The 17,709-nt window shown below is 33.5% G+C and overlaps 2 protein-coding genes, 1 long non-coding RNA gene and 1 pseudogene across 3 annotated transcripts; all 4 read right to left on the reverse strand.

The window, feature by feature from the left end:
• Window positions 1-4,494: 4,494 nt before the first annotated feature.
• Window positions 4,495-6,107, reverse strand: LOC114410082. The gene is made up of 2 exons (XM_028373855.1): window positions 5,371-6,107; window positions 4,495-5,179 (listed from the first exon to the last, which is right to left on the reverse strand). The coding sequence occupies exons 1-2, from the start codon at window positions 6,078-6,080 to the stop codon at window positions 5,095-5,097; spliced, it is 795 nt and encodes a 264-aa protein (XP_028229656.1). The 5' UTR covers window positions 6,081-6,107; the 3' UTR covers window positions 4,495-5,094.
• Window positions 6,108-7,475: 1,368 nt separating this feature from the next.
• On the reverse strand, window positions 7,476-10,398 carry LOC114410083 (annotated as a pseudogene).
• Window positions 10,399-11,117: 719 nt separating this feature from the next.
• On the reverse strand, window positions 11,118-13,478 carry LOC114410084 (ABC transporter G family member 5-like). Its single transcript, XM_028373856.1, has one exon. It carries the CDS (start codon window positions 13,204-13,206, stop codon window positions 11,284-11,286), a length of 1,923 nt encoding a protein of 640 aa, XP_028229657.1. The 5' UTR covers window positions 13,207-13,478; the 3' UTR covers window positions 11,118-11,283.
• A 724-nt stretch (window positions 13,479-14,202) lies between these two features.
• LOC114408221 lies at window positions 14,203-14,580 on the reverse strand. Its single transcript, XR_003665858.1, has 2 exons — window positions 14,396-14,580; window positions 14,203-14,294 (listed from the first exon to the last, which is right to left on the reverse strand). It is a non-coding gene; the product is annotated as an uncharacterized LOC114408221 (long non-coding RNA).
• Between the last annotated feature and the right edge of the window lie 3,129 nt (window positions 14,581-17,709).

The raw sequence follows: 17,709 nt of genomic DNA on the forward strand, positions 1-17,709 counted from the left end.
ATTTTCATTATTGATATGACTAAAATCAACTTCTGAATTATAGTTTGTCACACTATTCAAATAATTCCAATAAGCTTTTAGGCTCACAAGGTTACTACATGTTTGGAGCAGGTCTATGACATGCCATTTTAATGAGACATCAGCTATTAAGGCTCATCTAATTGATTGCTTAGTGTTCTATTCCCTCACACTCTTAGGTATTATATGCACTCATGATTCCAATCCCAAACACTTTCTAAACCACAACCACTTATTCTACTTAACTGATCACAACACCATATATAAATGTCGAATTCTAACTAAAACAGGCCACATATAAATGTCCTAGATACTCATCAGCTCCTATGAGAAAGCTCTTGTTAAGAACTTTACATTATTGTGGAGTTGATGGGGTGTAGTTGTTGCTTATTGTGGTGCCTATCAAAGCTTTGATGACGTGAAAAGCTTAGTTATACTTTATTTATATTTTTAACTAGCCTAGCCTATGCTTATTACCAATCTTTTTCAAAGATGTCTTCTATGTCGGCCTCTTAATTTTTCTGATCTTTGATTTAATTGATTTATATCTTTCCATCTAATGAATGTAAGATTCATTCTTTGATCATATAATGAGCTGTAATCATATCATTATTGGTCTGGTAATCAGAATTGAGAATGTTTTTACTCGTTACATTAATCTTCATGAAGAAAGAGATAAGTAAGTTTGGTGATTATAATTTTTTTTATCACAATCTAGGTTTTAATTTGATTATTTATTATAATGTGTTTCTTGCAGGGTTGTAAGTTTTCCTGAGCTGCCTTACCATAGGTATAATTTCAAGAATTCTTTACCTTATTTTTACTCTTTCTTTTGTTTCTTATATAATACTTAATTTGTCCCCTGCACTAATTTGTTTATGATATATTAATTTGTTACAGGGGTATTCAGAATAAGGGGTATTTTCACTTGCTAAATTTATATAAAAATCAAACCCTTCCCCAAAAAATAATAGAATTTATCTTACAACAATATTTCAAGCATGGATACTTGATGTTTGAGTAACTAATTTAATTAAAAAAGCATAACTTATGATACGAATATTTATAATTTATAAATTAATTAGAATACACTATCAGTTTAATTTTATTACTCAATAAATATTTATTGATTTTTATAATAAATATTTCAAAAAGCCACACTTAGAAGAATTTCTAATTGATCCAAATGAAATATAAATTCATAACTTATTTTTAATAGAAATGATTTGTAAGAGTTTGTACAAAAATAATAAGTCACTTTCAAAAGTTTAGCCAACCACCTCTTCATAAGTTATAAAATAAAATCATTGTCTGAGTTAGCTTAGGATTGGGTACATTTTACAAATCTTTAAATTAGAACACCTTGTTATCATTTTTTTATTGCTAACATGACTATTCCAAAAAATGTTTGGATGTTTTGTAATATCTGGTTAGGACCCTTCAGCAACTAAGGAGTGGAAATTTTCTTTTAATAATTTTCTAAAGTATTTTGGATGATTACTAGTGCTAATTTTTTTTATTCTTTCCCAATGCTTCAAACAAGTTCAGGAGACATTAACTCCGAAATTGAGGTAATTAAACAAACCATACTATATTTTATGTTAAACACTAACTTCTTAGTTACACCAATGTATATTAATTTATACAATTCATTCTTCTTCTGAAATAAAACTTTTATTTTCATTGCAATTCACACAATTATTGTTGAAAATCTCAGCTTTTATTTTCATTGCAATTCACACAATTATTGTTGAAAATCTCTTCATACGTAGGAACCCAACAAGAAGTTAATAGGTTACAACAACAACTTCAAAGGAGCAAATAAGGTTCCTTAACAAACAAATTAATTTAGACTTAATTTTCATTCTAAAAATATTATTACTAGCTAGGTCATAGTATTTTTTAATTCTTTTATGCTTTTCAATAATGTTTTTAATGCTGGAAGGACAAACACAGGTTATATGCAACATTAGCAATTGTATCAAACTCATTATCTAGTATCATTAGCTTGTGCGAACTTTTATAATAATCATTTAGATGCAGCAAACATGGAGTTTTGTAAAATTTGTTAATGATTTCCTAGACTCTTTATGTATTTTGGTTTTTATAATGTTCTCTAGAATTTTCACTATCCATATCGATTACCTTTTGTATTATTTTATTAATAAGACAATTTTTTTTTCTTTTAAAAAAATTAATTCTAGAACGGTTTGTTAGTAAATCATCATAAAAATAACACTTTACGAAGACGGTCACAAAATCATCATACAAAAAAATTGATTTTCTACAATGCCGACTTCAAAGATGATTCTAGACTATCTTTGAAATACATATTTCTAATAATGCCCGATCATGGTCTACTTCAAGAAGTGTAGATTATTTTTTTTCTCAATTTGTTGCAATTAACTTTTTCTGATACATACTTGCAAGTCTATTATCATTATTTTGGATTTAGCATTTTCTTAGAATGCGGCTGGTACAACTTATTTAGCTATTAATTTTACTATTTATTGCTGCGTCAAGTAGAATGTCAAGTTTTAGAAAATAACTACATAAGATGCATGGTTTCTTTTCTTGTCAAAGTCTTCCACGTCTAATCTGTTTATCCTATCGGCAATGAGATGGTTGTTCTATCATCATGAATTAAAGGTTCGAGTGAATATTTACAGCTAGGTTTAATTGATATTTTGTTGCATAGACATATAGTTTTAGTTCCTTTTATTAACATGGTTACAAATTTAACTAATGGTGTTGTTAATATTGACAATTTTTTTTCTAGTAGTATAAAGTTTCTAATGGGTATAAAACAGTCTAAATTTTTCTTCACATGCATAAAAAAGAAAAAAAAAATACAATCTGTCCAGACTTATTATATTTTTGTTATTTGCATGTGTCACATTAGAATGATTAGATGAGAGTGATGTATTTGAAACTAGCAGCTCTTCAAGTAGCCAAAGTAGCAGCCAACAGTATGAAAATGAAGAGATGGGGAAGACTAAAGATATCCCCAACAAAGTTTCATCAATGGATAAGTTTTTCATGTCAATGGTCACATAAGATGTATTTGGATCAAGGAATAACAGTAATAATTCGATCACCGATCAAGGATATATGCCAAAAAAATGAAAAGTATTCTCAGTGATTCAATCAAAGTATCTACTACTAAATGCAAATTTTAGTGTGTAGAAGTAATCTCTAATTAAAGAGCGAGATTAATTATGCTTTATAGGATGAACTATAATCCTCGATTAATGAATCCTTTATTGTCTTGATCGCTGCTGTGGGTAATTTATCGGACTAAGATCTAATCCAAAAAATATGGTGGGAGTTCTCACGATGGCAGGAAGGAGTGTAAAGAACGAAGAAGATGAAGATGGGAGGTAAAAAATAGAGTTTAAAGTATTTTGCTATGAAGGGTATTTTGATAATATAAAGTATAGAAAAAGAAAGAGAAGTATACTAATTAATTGTGGAAGTATAAATATCAAAAGCCTAATACTATTTGGAATTAATGGGTCTTTGGCCCTCACATGAGTAAGGTTTTTTTTTTTTTCCTTTTTAGGTCAGAGAGGGCTCATTAGTCACTACTTGCTATTTACACACCATATTTATTAGGTACACCTCCTTTATATATATATATATATATACCATTGTATTTTTTAAATTAAAGTTCTGAAAATTACCCTTGTATTTTTATTTGAAAGCAATTTCCAAAACCATCATATATCAATTCTAGAAGTCGAATACAAAACAACATTTTTGGAGATTATGTTAGAGCAATTTAAAATTTTGATATATAGTATGATTTGTCTCTATTTCTATTGATCGATGATCTTCTTTGCCTCAGCTACAAAAGCAACCTGCTTGAAAAGATTAGTTTGATAAGATAAAAATTCATTAAATAAAGAGTGTACTTAAATAAGCACAAGATGTGCCTACATCAGATGCATATAACCCACCGAGCATCCACTGTTACCAAAGGCTCTCAGATTAATTTAGTGATTAATTGTTCATCAATCCCTTCCTTGGTGTTCGAAAGTTAATTTTTTTAATATGTAAAATTTAAATTAAAAAAAAAAGTTAAAAAGTGTGTTGCTAACATTCTTGTAAACTATATTTATGTATCATTAAAATCATAATACTGGTGTTGTGGCTTTACATCTTACTCGGTCATGGCAAACTTTTGCTATTTAAACCTTTAGGATCTCTCAACCTCAAATTTTGTTAGGAATTATATAATTTTGCTAAGACACTATTTAAACTTCAATCCATCCATTTGCTGCTGCCTGCTAGTGACAAGTTAGCAAATTTGAAAATTGTCCTTTCCCACGTGGTTGACACCTTGTCAATAAACACTTTTTTTATTTCATTTTTAATTATTTTTACCCGTCAAGAATATCAAAATCATAATATTGTTCACCGATGAAAAACAATATTTTACACAATATTAAAATCATAACCAACAGAATTGGGGCATGAATCATGATGAACTCAGGTATGAATTCTCCTTAAGATAGATGTACACATTTAATGTCTTGAGGGTTGAGGGTCCATATATGCCTCTGAACAAAGAATATTTGTGAAAAAGAAAAAGAAAAGAACATACAATATAGTCAGCCAGAACAAGACAAAAGTTTCAAAACACACCGACTCATATATAGTTGAAGTTTCCACGAACAGACTAGACTACAAAACTCTCTACATGTGTTATGTGCTGTGGCATTCCAAAAGTATGCCTTGTGATCTTACATTTTTCTATGATGAGACCAGAGAACAATGAGCGTGTAAGGTAACAAATATTTAACTGACACAGTGAAAGAAGCAAAGGTTGATTCCTGGGGCTTAATCTACATGCCCAAATCTTTCCCATAAGACGAGAAAAGAAATTTTAATGATCAAATATGCAAATGAATGCATTACTACTATCTAAACCCAAGAATTAAAAAACAAGCTATGGTGTCTCCCTCCGGGATTCTTCATACCCTTGAATTCTTTATTTCACTTTTTTTTACTGTTGTGAATTTCCATGGCACCCCAAGCTTCCAAAGGAACAGAGCTATTCATATTATTAGTAAGTTATCCTCCCAGATTCTTTGTTTTGGTTTTTGCATAAGGATGGAATGGCCAGCAACCATGTGAGAGTGACAAACTGAGATCATACCTGATAAAACAAAAAAGAATTAGTGGATAATATATGATATTTGTTTCATTTAGACTACGTTAATTTCTGTCATATTTGATGACTTCAATTACATGATAGTCATCATCATCATAATCTAATACAGATGTTCTAAGGAAAAATTTCGTTAACACGAGTTGAGTCTAGTAAGAAAGGAAAATTTCAGTATCTACTCGTTTATGTCACTAATGCTGCGGCCACCATTTTTTTGACATATGCCATCTTCTCTGTTATCTCCTGAAAGGAAAAGCCTTTTAATTCTCCATTCTTTACCCACTTGTTTTATAGATTCCTGCAATGATGGTCTTGAAGAAACCTTGGAGCCATTCTTTGCTCTATCCTTCTTCATCCAATCAAGAGAAATTGGAAAGAACAACTTGAGGAGGAAGGTTTCACTGTCCATGCTTTCAACCCGCAATATCTGACCAGGTCTACTATTGCCTTTGTTTTTCTTCTTTTTGCTTACCCTTTTGAGTTGAGCTTTATGGCCACTACTTTGCATGAGAGTGTTCTCAAGCGAAGTTTCATTTTGGTGTGGTTGTTGTTCTGGTTCCAGCGCCTGCTTCTCATGAACCACCATATCTTGGAAAGACAGTTCATAGCCAAACTCAGGCATGTCTTGCATCATCTCCATAAGCTCCCTTTGTCCTTCTAAAATAGCTTCGCTCCTTGAAGGGTCTGAGACTGTTGAACAAAAACGTGAATACTCATATTTAAGACTTTTTCTTTGGTGTGTTTCTCCAGAGTATGCTTCCTTATTGAGCCTTGATTCATTGCCTTGTGGTTGATCACAATTATTTTCAGAAGGTATGGTGTTTGATGAGCCCCAGAAACTGAACTCTTTCTCTCCATCACTCTCGTGTGTTTGGTGGATTGTGCTCATGGTTTGAGAGATGAGTGAAGGGAGAAAGGTGAACGTGATTTTGAATATAAGAGAAGGGGAATGAAGTTGTCTTTTTCTTGTTCCTTTTTTTTTTTTTTTCTATTGAATTTGTAAGGAACAAGTCGTTGCCGTCTTCGATGGGAGTAAAAGTAAAAAGGTCAAAATGCTCATTTTCCACATCTATCTTCTTCAAATGTGCTTTCAGAAAAACTCGGTCGAATTATATTTGACGTTGTTTTAAAGTCAATGTTCTAGTGTTCTGTTCTGAACACTTTCAATTGTCAACCTTGTAAATGAGAAGTAATATCAGATTTTTCTTTTCTATTTATTCTTATCTGTGAGAAATTATATTTAACTAAGTCTATAGTTTTTTTTAATCTATGGCAGGTCTTTTGTACTTGTTAAGCTTTGTTACTAGTTTGTTAAGTTGCGATACTTGAGTTGCACACTGGTAGTTGTTTTTTTATTTTTTGCAAATTAGGAGAACACAAGAGATACACACCTACAGCAAAATAATATTTATTTATTTCTCCTTTTTATAAAGTTACATTATATTACTATAATGATATATTTTGTAGCATGATGTTCTTTGGTTCAGGATCCTTCAACCCAAGCTTTTTCTAAACTCTCCTTTGTTATTATATTTATTTTTTTTATTAAGTATTGTTATAAAAATTATTTGTGTATTGATTATATGTGAAATAATTTCATTGCTATGTTTGTAATTTTGGTTTTCTAATTATTTTTTCTAACATAAGTTATTTTAAATGTTTAATTTCATATTGAGAAATTGACAGCATTTTTGAATTAAAGTTCCAAACTTAAGTTTGAAGTTTGCAAAAATATCCCAAGTTTTATTTCTCCAAAATTAATTTTACTCTTAAACATATTTTTGAATCTTATCACCTGAAATCCTTATACACCTGATTTTTTGCCCAAATTATATTTTGTATTGAAACAATTTTAAACAACTTATGTTCGATAGAAAAAATTATAGTAAGTTTTACTATTAACTTAAACATTTAAACATAATTCACTTTACTTCAAACTCAATTTCAAACAAAAATCAATTTCGAAATGCTGACTGAAATAGACACTCTGAAACTTTGGTCTAGTAACCGCAGGCTGACTCTGAATAGGGATGAATAGAGCGACATTAGAGTGTTCATCAAAGTAAAAATTTGGGAGTCAGTTTCTAAGAAAATCACTTTCTCAAAGCATAATAAACGATGAGAGGGACAAACTTGGCTACGAGTTTGAAAGTATTGTGGTCCCCAGTGACCATAAAAATGTCATCATATCGAAGAAACTTGACTGTGGTCATTTTAAAAAATTAAAATTAAAAGGAGGTATTGTACAAGACCAAAATAATGGATAATTTTATTTTGATGACACATTTGCATACAACAATAGCCGGCAATTAATTAAGAGAGGCCTATTAATTGCTTGCAGTGATCATTCCTAATTCTGATCTATGCAAATCAATAGATGCAGTTAATCAAATGATTGTATTTGGATGTAGTCATTGGATGAAATTTCAATACAATATTAATGCCAGTATCGAGACTCAACACATGAGGAGACAATAGCAGTCAAGTACATCGAAGCCACCCAACCAATCCCAATATGACCACATTCTTAAGGTGTGTTTGTGTTACAGTTAACACACGTTCCAATCCATGAATCTTGTGTCATTGAGTTAAACGGAAATTTGAATGTTCTCTACATGAAAACTAACACACCCTTGCTAGATTGTCTCACAAAGCTTAGTGAGTGGAGTACGATTGAAGAGTAGTATTCTTGGTAATCACGGTGGCATAACATTATGACAGACTTTTCATCGATGCGACTATACTGACCTAACTAAAGTAGAAATCATCATCATAATCAAGAAAAAAAGGGTAATCAGTATAAGGCTGATATCCAGCATCCTTCAAATGAGTAACTAATTTACTGTTCACTTCACATATCTCTTCAATCTGTGGATGGAACTTGTCCTTGTTCACAAACTCGTATCTCGCATTCCTTAACTCAATCCAACTACAAAGCTGGTTCTTTCTCCAAACTCCTTTCCTTCATTACCTTCCTAATTCTTTTGGCACCACCCCATTTGCCAGATGCAGCATAGATTTGCCAGTATAACATATCTACCCGTATTTTCTGGTTCCAACTCAAACAGTTACTCTGCAGCCTTTCTAGCAAGGTCCAAGTTCCCATGAACTCTACAAGCCCCCAACACTGCAATGTGATTCTTAATATCATTAGGCACTTTTTCAATCAAACTCATGGCTTCCTTGAGTCTGTTTTTCCTCCCCAGTAAATCAATCAACAAAGCATAGTGTTCAGCTTTAGGCTTCAGTCTATATTTCCTTTCCATCAAATCCACCAATCGTAGCCCTTCATTGTCTAAACCTGCATGGCTACAACCAGATAGCACCCAAGAAATGTCACATGATTGGGCTCTACTTTGGCTTCTATCATCCTTCTAAAAACAGCTAGTGATTCCTCCCCATGACCATTTTGTGCAAACCCACTTATCAATATGTTCCAAGTTACTACATCCCTCATAGGAGCCATCTCAAACAAATTTTCAGCTGATTTCATATCTCCACACTTAGCATACATGTCAATCAAAGCATTACCCACATACACATTAAACAAGTTACCACTTTTGTCACCTATAATAATTTGACCATGCACCTGTTTACCTCTTCCTATAAGGGCCTCCTGTGCACAGGCATCTATAACACTCACAAAAGTTGGAGCACTAGGCCTTATAAACATCAAAAGCTTCACTACAACGTCCATTTCTCACAAAACCCGGTATCAAAGCAGTCCAAGAAACCGTATTCTTAACCGGCATGTCCTTAAATACCCTACAAGCCTCAACCAATCTACATGCTCTAGTCTAAGCCACAACCATTGATGTCGAAGACACCGCATTTCTCTCTGGCATCCAACAAAACACAGAAAACCACAAATTGGGTTCCCTGCATTTCCCATAAGCATCAATTAACGCATTGTTGAAAATCACATTCCACTCCATGCCATCTATAACTGCCATCCCATGAACCTGACACAACCATTGAACATTACCAAAACAAGTGTAGCTTCCAACTATGCTAACAAGCGTGAACTCATCTAACACTTACCACCGTTTTGCATCACCCGAAAGAGCTTAACGGAATCTTCGTGAAGCCCAAGGCGCGTTAAGCCGGATATTAACGAGTTATAACTAACAACGTTCCGTTGAGGCATTTTGTCGAACAGGTTATGCGCCTTATCGAAAAAACCGGTTTTCGAGTAAAATGATATTAGCGTGTTCCACGAACGAGTGGTCTTGTTGGGAAGATCGTCAAAGGTCTTGTGTGCACTTTCTTCGCAGCCGCACTTTGAATACGCGTCAATGAGACCGTTCGCGAGGAAAGCAGTTTAAAAGCGCGGTTTTGATAAGGTAACCGTGCACGGCATTTGCGAGTTTCACCCTCCTAGCCGTGATGTTCTTTGAAATCAGAGACGAGTATTTTTCAACGAAGGAAACGACTTCGTAGGGGAGCATAGCCATGTTGCTTTATTTCTCTGAATCAAACCCAAAACAACATGGGTACGAGGTTTCGTTAATGGGACCCACTTCTTCAAATTAAGGTTATGAAATGGGTAGATATGGGTTCGTTCAAAAAGTATTGGGTGACCTTTGTTCCCTCGATTCTTCACCCATCGCAAAGTTATTGGACTCTTGCGTTCGGTTAAAGTCTGGAATTGACACACGTCGCATTCATGCTCGAATCATTAAGACACAGTTTTCATCTGAAATCTTCATTCCGGGAAATGCCGTTATTTTGAGGACGGACGCAATGTATTTGATCGTATGCCGCAAAGGAACATTTTCAGTTATAATGCGATTTTAAGCGTTTTGACGAAGTTTGGCAAGCTTGACGAGGCTTTGAACGTTTTAAAATCCATGTCGGAGCCTGACCAGTGCTCGTGGAATGCTATGGTGTCCAGTTTTGCACAACATGATCGTTTTGAGGAGGCTTTGAAGTTCTTTGATGCTATGCATAGTGAGGATTTTGTGCTTAGTGAGCATTTGTTTGGGAGTGCTCTTAGTGCTTGTTCAGGGTTGACAGATTTGAATATGGTGGTTCAAATCCATGCTTTGATATCAAAGTCTCGTTAAGAAGCTGTAGATGAGGGTTCCTCCAAAAAATTTCTATAGGGTTTATTTAAGTTAAATGTATAAGCTAGAAAGTAGGCTGTAGATGCGGAGTCTTAAAGAATTGGCTTCAATGCAACATTGATAGATACTTTCAATCTTCTAACTTTCTTGCAGTTAAGTTCATTGATTTTGATTATATGCTCAGTTTGGTTGCCAGAGAGATGAGCTCAAGAAGGTAAAGTGCCATATTTACAAAATGGACAGCAACAACAACAAAATCTTATCCCATTAAGGGAGATCGTCTACATGAATCATAGAGATCCAGTTAAAAACTTAAGTTTCAAAAATATTATTTACATCCTGTAAATCTGATGGGCATTTGGCCATTAGCATTCAGGGATATAAAACCACAATAAAAAGGAATGGCAGGTATGTGTTAGTAGATCTCAAACTGTTGTTTCTCAATTGCTTCATTATGAAGTTAATCTTTATACACTGTCTCCTGCAAGATGTGTATTTCATACCCGGATTGAAATTAGGCATTTAGAGCAAGCCACGTGAAGTGGCTCTCATACTTCAGTTACTGCATGACCCTATTTTCATTGTGGGAGTTGCTATATAAAACACTGAAGCTTTTTAACGCTCTAGTGTATCATGACTACCAAAATTTCAAACTTCATAATCTATATATATATATATATATATATTAGAAAAAAGATTTTTCTAATAAAATAAATCATCTCACACGGCTGAAACACTCGACTACTCGAGCAACATATAGCATCCCCCTTTGGCCCTTGAATTAAACTGGTGAATTAGGGAATTAGGCAACAAGCATGTATTGAAAAAAAAATTACGAGGGGAGAGGAATCTGAATGTGATGAAGAGAGAGACGGCGGTGTGAAATAAGTAATCATAAAAACACAACTAATATAATATCATGTTTTTTTTATATATTTTTGTTAATATGATTTTATATCCTCTTTGTTTGCTATCTGCAGAAAAATCCAAGACATGTGAACCTTCTTTAGACAGAGAGAGAGTCCATCATACTTTTAGGATGACTCCTTGCGAGCATCTGCACCTAAGAATTACATAAGAAATGAACCTGTAAACAAAGATGAAGCACACCATCACCCCAACATTCTTCCATCTACTAGTCTCCCCTCCAAGCTTTGCTTCTTTAAGTACATCCTCTCCTCTCACCACACATTCCCCAAACAAGTACTCCAAGCAGTTGTTCGAGTTGGAGAACTCATTTATTAGGAACCCTTCAAAGGGATACTTAAATGGGGATATATAATGCATGAAAATCCAGTAATTCGGAATTTCATGTTTTGATATGAAGTAGCCAGAGAACAAGAGAAACGAGCCGATGACACCTGCGATCATTGAATTCCCAACAATGAAATTAGGCACCAGAGCACTGAAACATACCACAATCGAATTTGCGGTGCAAAGAACTAGCCAAATTAGCATCAAAAAGTACAAAACTGCCGTGAAATTCCTGTTGAGACCAATGAGCCAGTACAGAGGCATTGCGAATAAAATGGCTAGTATGAGTAGAAATGGCAAGTAAACTAGGCCATTGGCAATAGCATAGGATGAAACTCTGTAGCTTCCACTGGAGGTCTCCTTCATTAGAATCTCCCTTTCTTGCAGAAAAATTGGTAGAGCTTCGGTGGTGCTTGATAACAAAAACGTTAATATGAAAGCAAATAGACCCACTCTTTCTTCTGCTCCCACTAGACCATCCTTGAGATTACAAAAGACTGAGCCCAAAACCAGTCCAGAAACCAGCATCTGAATTGTCCTGCAAGCAAAGAGTTCCGTTGTGCGAAGGATGTTTTTGGAGAACCTATGAGTGAGAATCATAGTTTCTCTCAATCCAGAATTAGCAAAATCACGTGTGATATCCATTCCCGAACTAATGATTTCTATGTCAATTATCTTGGATTGTTGAAAGAGCTGTTGCAAAGTAAACTTACCACTTCTACTCTCGCCTAGATCACCACCTTTCTTTTGTTGCATTGTCCCTGGTAATCGCCGAGGCACTTCTAGCTGAACGTGCTCTGATTTTTGTTGTTGCTGAATAGTCTCAATGGAATCAATGGCAAACTCAACTACATTAACATGAAGAGGAAGCTCTAAACCCATTAGCCTTAGATTCACACCCAGCAAATCCACAGTGCCATGGTGCAACACATTGCCATTGGCCAATAACAGTAATGAGTTGAACAACTTCACTATTCTGTACCCGGGTTGGTGGATACTTAGGATTATAGTTCTTCCCCTAGAGTCAGCCATGACTTTAAGCATTTCAATTATTTGCAAAGCTGAAGTACTGTCAAGCCCTGAAGTTGGTTCATCCAAAATCAGCACTTTTGGATCATGTATGACTTCAACACCAATGGAAACTCGGCGTCTCTCACCACCGGAAATGCCTCGGACCCTTTCATCTCCAATTCTAGTCCTGGCGACATGGCTAAGACCAAGCTCTAGAATCAGTGACTTGACCCTGTAGCATAATTGCTCCTGAGGAAGATTTAGCCTTAACTTTGCAATAAACATAATGGTTTCTTCAACTGTAAGTAAGGGAAACAAGGTATCCTTTTGTGTAACATACCCTGAAAATTTTCTGAACTTAGCTTTATCCACAGGTTCTTGATTCACCAAGATAGACCCACTTTGTGGACTAGCTTTACCAGCAAGGATCTCAAGAAGGGATGATTTTCCAGCTCCACTTGGCCCAACAATTGCCGAAATTTCCCATGGCTTGGCCATGCAATTCACATCCTTGAGGACATGCCTAACTCCACTGCATGGCCTTTCTTCCTCTTTTGCTTCATGAACATCTTCCCTATTCGATTGTGGAGGTTTGGTGAAGATTTTAAAAGGTTGCTCTGTTGTCTTTGTACGAATCTTGTAGTTGATGCCTATTGCCTCAACCTCACACCCTTCTTTCTTCATTGAATACGTTCTGTGCTCTTTTTTTCTTTTTTCTTTTTTCTTTTTCTCTCTTTCACTATCTGTTTGTATTCTACTATCTTAAATATTTACAAGCCCTTTTGCTTTTGTTGTGCTCTAGATTTTCCATATTATTTTTTGAATCCACAGTTTTGGCCTCAGCCACTCACTGACTGTGAAACCATGAGTGGTTCGAAGGGATTTCACTGCAAAAACATTGAGATCCTCAAACTTGTATACATAGTTCACGTGCACTTGTTCTGGCTAGTGCATGGAGAACAAAATTATAAAATAGAACATATAGTTCACGTGAATATTCTTGGATTCTCGTCGTTTAGAGAGACGGCAATACATTGATTACATTATATATATATATATATATATATATATATATATATATATATATATCCATCTTCAGTGGCCAACTTTAACAATAAAGCAATTGGAGGATTCTAAATCCGCACCATAATGGTTTTGGAGCAGTGTTCATATACCGCTACGAGCTTAACTTTGGTAACATAGAAGTTAAGATCTATCTATGTGTAAGTAACACTTGCAGGAAACTAATCTCTATGCGAGATTTTCTGTGAAAATAAGAAAGAATTAAAATTCACACCCCCTCTGCTCTTTGTCTTCTATCATGATTGGAATAGTTGTTTTTAAGAACATTGCGAAATTAGAAATAAGAGATTGCCATTGAGTATTGCAAAATGCCTTGGTTCTTACAAATGGGGAATATTTTTTTAAGTGAGCCAGATTTTAGGGTGAAGGAGATGGAGTAATAGATAAGGAAAACTTCCTACCTCAAAACAACTTCATAAAAAAAATTGTATTTATCTCACCTTACAGAAATGAATAGAGATTCAAACTTACAACTTTTCAAATGCAGGATAAAAGTGTCTAAAGTGACTAGGAGACTAATTGATACCTTATGATCGAATGCGAAGTATATAATTTGTGGATTGTGTGGAAATGATCATAGATGAGTTTTTTTTTTTCTCCAAGGGAATTAACAAAGTAGTGATCCCTTTGGTCCTTGAGTTTGTGGCTGAAATTTTACAATGCCTAACATTATCATCCCAAACTGTAACCTGACATGGGCATCAATTTTTTGTATCTTAAAAAGTCCAAGGAATATTTGAATAAAATTATACCATTATGAAAAATTCTCATAAAATGATTATATAATTACCTTGTCCCTCTTATTGCCGAAACTAGAAAAGTATTTCCAGCTCCAAATGCTTCAAAACCAACAGAACCTTCCATCTCTTTGCTATTTGACCAAGTCATTAATTTTTAAGGTCTTGGAGTTGCTTAAGAATAATGATATTTTCGTCGTTAGATAAATAATCTGTCTATTATCATTGAGGAATCGAAAGAAAGGCCCTCAGGAAAATATCATAATCAGTGGAGAATTTGGTGCTACATTATCAGCTAGATTGACTGAAAAAAAAAAATCCTGAATGATTCCCGACAAAATACTGTGGAGCTTTGCCAATGAATTTTGTTGGAAGAAAAAGGACTTCATCAGAAAATGATGTTCATTAAAATAGATGCGTGGATTCTCTGTAGCCGCTTTGGTGAATATTCTAACTATAACATAATTGTTATACATTAAATAATAAAATAAAATAAAATTATAAAAAAATTAAACAGTTAGAAGATGATTGCACCAGCTGCAATTAATTGTGAATATAGAGAATCTTGGTCCCAGTTCTCAGAAAAAACTGTGAACCCTTTTTTTGTGGTCAATTGAACTTTTCGATTGCTACTAGTGACACACTAACACAATAACTATAGGATTGCATCAACTGCAATTAATTGTGAATATAGAGAATCTTGGTCCCAGTTCTCACAAAGAACTGTGAACCCTTTTTTTGTGGTCAACTGAACTTTTCCATTGCTACTAGTGACACACTAACACAATAACTAGGATTTGATAGAATTTGATGATGATTGATAATATAAAACAGTTGTATATTGATTATATCATCTAATTATAAATCATTTTTATATAATTTTTAGGATAGTTATAATAGAAATTAATAAATTTATCATATATTATAAATTATGATAAAATGATAATATGATATTTATACTGTCAATTCATAAACTATTTTCTCTAATACTTATGCTGATTAAGAAGACACAAAATGGTAGATTTTTTTAAAAAAAAGAAATTCACTTAGACTTTCAATTATTCAAAAGAAGAGTGCCACCACAATCTTTCTAACAAACTCTCTTGTATCGGTTAAAATTTAATTTATTAAAATTACAAGATTATAAGTATTCCAATAGATTATGAAGGAGAGAAATAAGAAATAGATTGCAGGGTCCATTCAAATTTTGAAAATCTACATGTTTCAGGCTTCCACGGTTTCAATGTTCCATCCTCCAAGTAAAACTTTCCCGTTTGCGGAAAAAAAAAAAAACAGGTCTCCGCTTTCAAGTGCGGCTGCGTTGCCTTTTTCGGATTTCCCAATTCCATGTTTTTTAATTGGGACGGTTTGGGCCTAAAACAATTTCGTTGAAACAGTCCAAAGTTCTACCTTATCTTGTCTTAATAACAATGATAATAATATACTCCTCCAATATCCAAGACCCTTTTTATTTTAGGTAAATGATTTATTTACTTTTATTTTATTTTTTTATTTAATTTAATCTTTATCTTTGAAAAAGTTAATTTTGGTCCTTTATATTTTAAAAAAAAAAACAAAATGATTTGATCTTCCGATTGTTTTGAACTAACACCATTAATAATTTTAAAAAATTAATCATTAAAAATTGTCACAAAATATATCCTTTTTCCTTCATCTTTCTCCTCTTCCTCTTTTTCTTTTTCTTTCTCCTTCATCCTCTCAGTTCTTCACTAGACAAACACATCGCTAGTAGAGTTTCTATAAGTTTTTGTGCATCGAATATAAGTACATTATCTTGAACTTCATCCTCATCATCGACGGACTCTTCTTCGATGTAGTGCTTCAGCACATCATCTTTAAGTTTGTTATCGTTGGCATCTCCATCTCTGTCGCAATACTCCAACGCATTAATATCCTCAACTTCGTCCTAGTTGGCAACCCCTTCTCTATCACGATGCTCAAGCGCATCGTCCTAAACTTTGTCCTCGCAATCTAGATCTCACTCAGATATGAAATTTTAGAGGTTGTCCTCGTGATCTATGTTGTTTGGTGAAGAACCAAGAGGAGGAAGAAAAAGAGAAAGATGAAGAGAAAAAAAAGGATATATTTTATGACAATTTTTAGTTACCAATTTTTTAAAATCATTTTGTGTTAGTTTAAAATAGATGGAAGAATAATTTTGGTCCTTTTTTTAAAACATAAAAATCAAAATGAACTTTTAAAAAGATAAATAATCAAATTAAATAAAAAAAATAAAATAATGAACTAAATAGATCATTTGATATTTATTTTATTGTCTGTCCCTTTATAAGACCTTCTTCTAATTATTTGGCGCATTAATTATTTGTTTCTTATAATACCCTTAATTAATTACACTCTTATTAGAATTAGAAAAAATAGAAGAAGTTGCATTAATTAATTAGGTAAGAAACAATTAAATAGAAAGAGAAATAAAAAATAATCTTAAAAAATAATATAAATCATTCACAAATTTAATATAATTAATTATTTTTCTTAAAAAATATCAATTAATTGAAATGTCCTGTACACAGGGACGAAGGTAATAATAAGTGGGAGATATCCTTAAAAGGTATGTTTTACAGAGAATGTGAATTTTGTCGGTTGCTTGAGGTGATGTCATACTGTCCAAAAAAATGACTTCAAGGCATTAAAAGATTAAGATTTCCATTTTTTTTTCCACCTACCTATTTCCTCTTATTGACTTCTGATATATCCTTCCCTACCAAGCAAAATGTAGAAGCATATATAACAGTTATTCCTTCTACCATCGCTCGATGTGACACTGCATAACCTTTTGATTTGCCACCGATGCAGGACCCTAGCTACTTGCTTATATTCGTGCATGCTAGTTGCCTTACCATTTAGCAATTCTTACGCCTAAAATGCTCCCTCACATTTATTAAGATGATAAAAAACGAGATATGTATAAAAGAAATGTACTAGTTTGTGAATATTATTATTGTCGTTGTCTTAGAGTGCTATAATAATCGAAGAAGGCACCCCCCAAATCTTTTAGCTTGGTTTATGTGGTACGCATTTTAGAAATCATATTTAATATCAAAAAGCAATCGCTGAATTCACTCTTCTGGCTTCTGCCATTGAAGCAATCCAATAGAGTTTTGCAAGTTTTTTTAAACCTTAGTTTTTATTCAGATTATTATACATGTAAAATGATAGAGTAATAGATGCATGACGGCGGTGATGTATTCTGGTGGTGTGATTCTTTGTATGCATTTCCATGATATTACTATAGGAGCGTGATTCTGTGATGGTGGTTCAAGCTTTTAAGAATCATAGTATAGTTCCTTGGGAATTAAGAAATAGGTGGCTTAATGGCATAAATGCT

Source organism: Glycine soja, chromosome 4 (assembly GCF_004193775.1).
Source record: "Glycine soja cultivar W05 chromosome 4, ASM419377v2, whole genome shotgun sequence".
NCBI classification, from domain to species: Eukaryota; Viridiplantae; Streptophyta; class Magnoliopsida; order Fabales; family Fabaceae; genus Glycine; species Glycine soja.

Excerpts from the sequence above, each read along its gene's own strand:
- LOC114410082 (XM_028373855.1), bottom strand. The coding sequence starts at position 6,080 with ATGAGCACAATCCACCAAACACACGAGAGTGATGGAGAGAAAGAGTTC. Across the intron at positions 5,180-5,370 it reads AGCATTAGTGACATAAACGA|GTATGATCTCAGTTTGTCAC; the intron begins GTAGATACTGAA and ends TTGTTTTATCAG.
- LOC114410084 (XM_028373856.1), bottom strand. The coding sequence starts at position 13,206 with ATGAAGAAAGAAGGGTGTGAGGTTGAGGCAATAGGCATCAACTACAAG.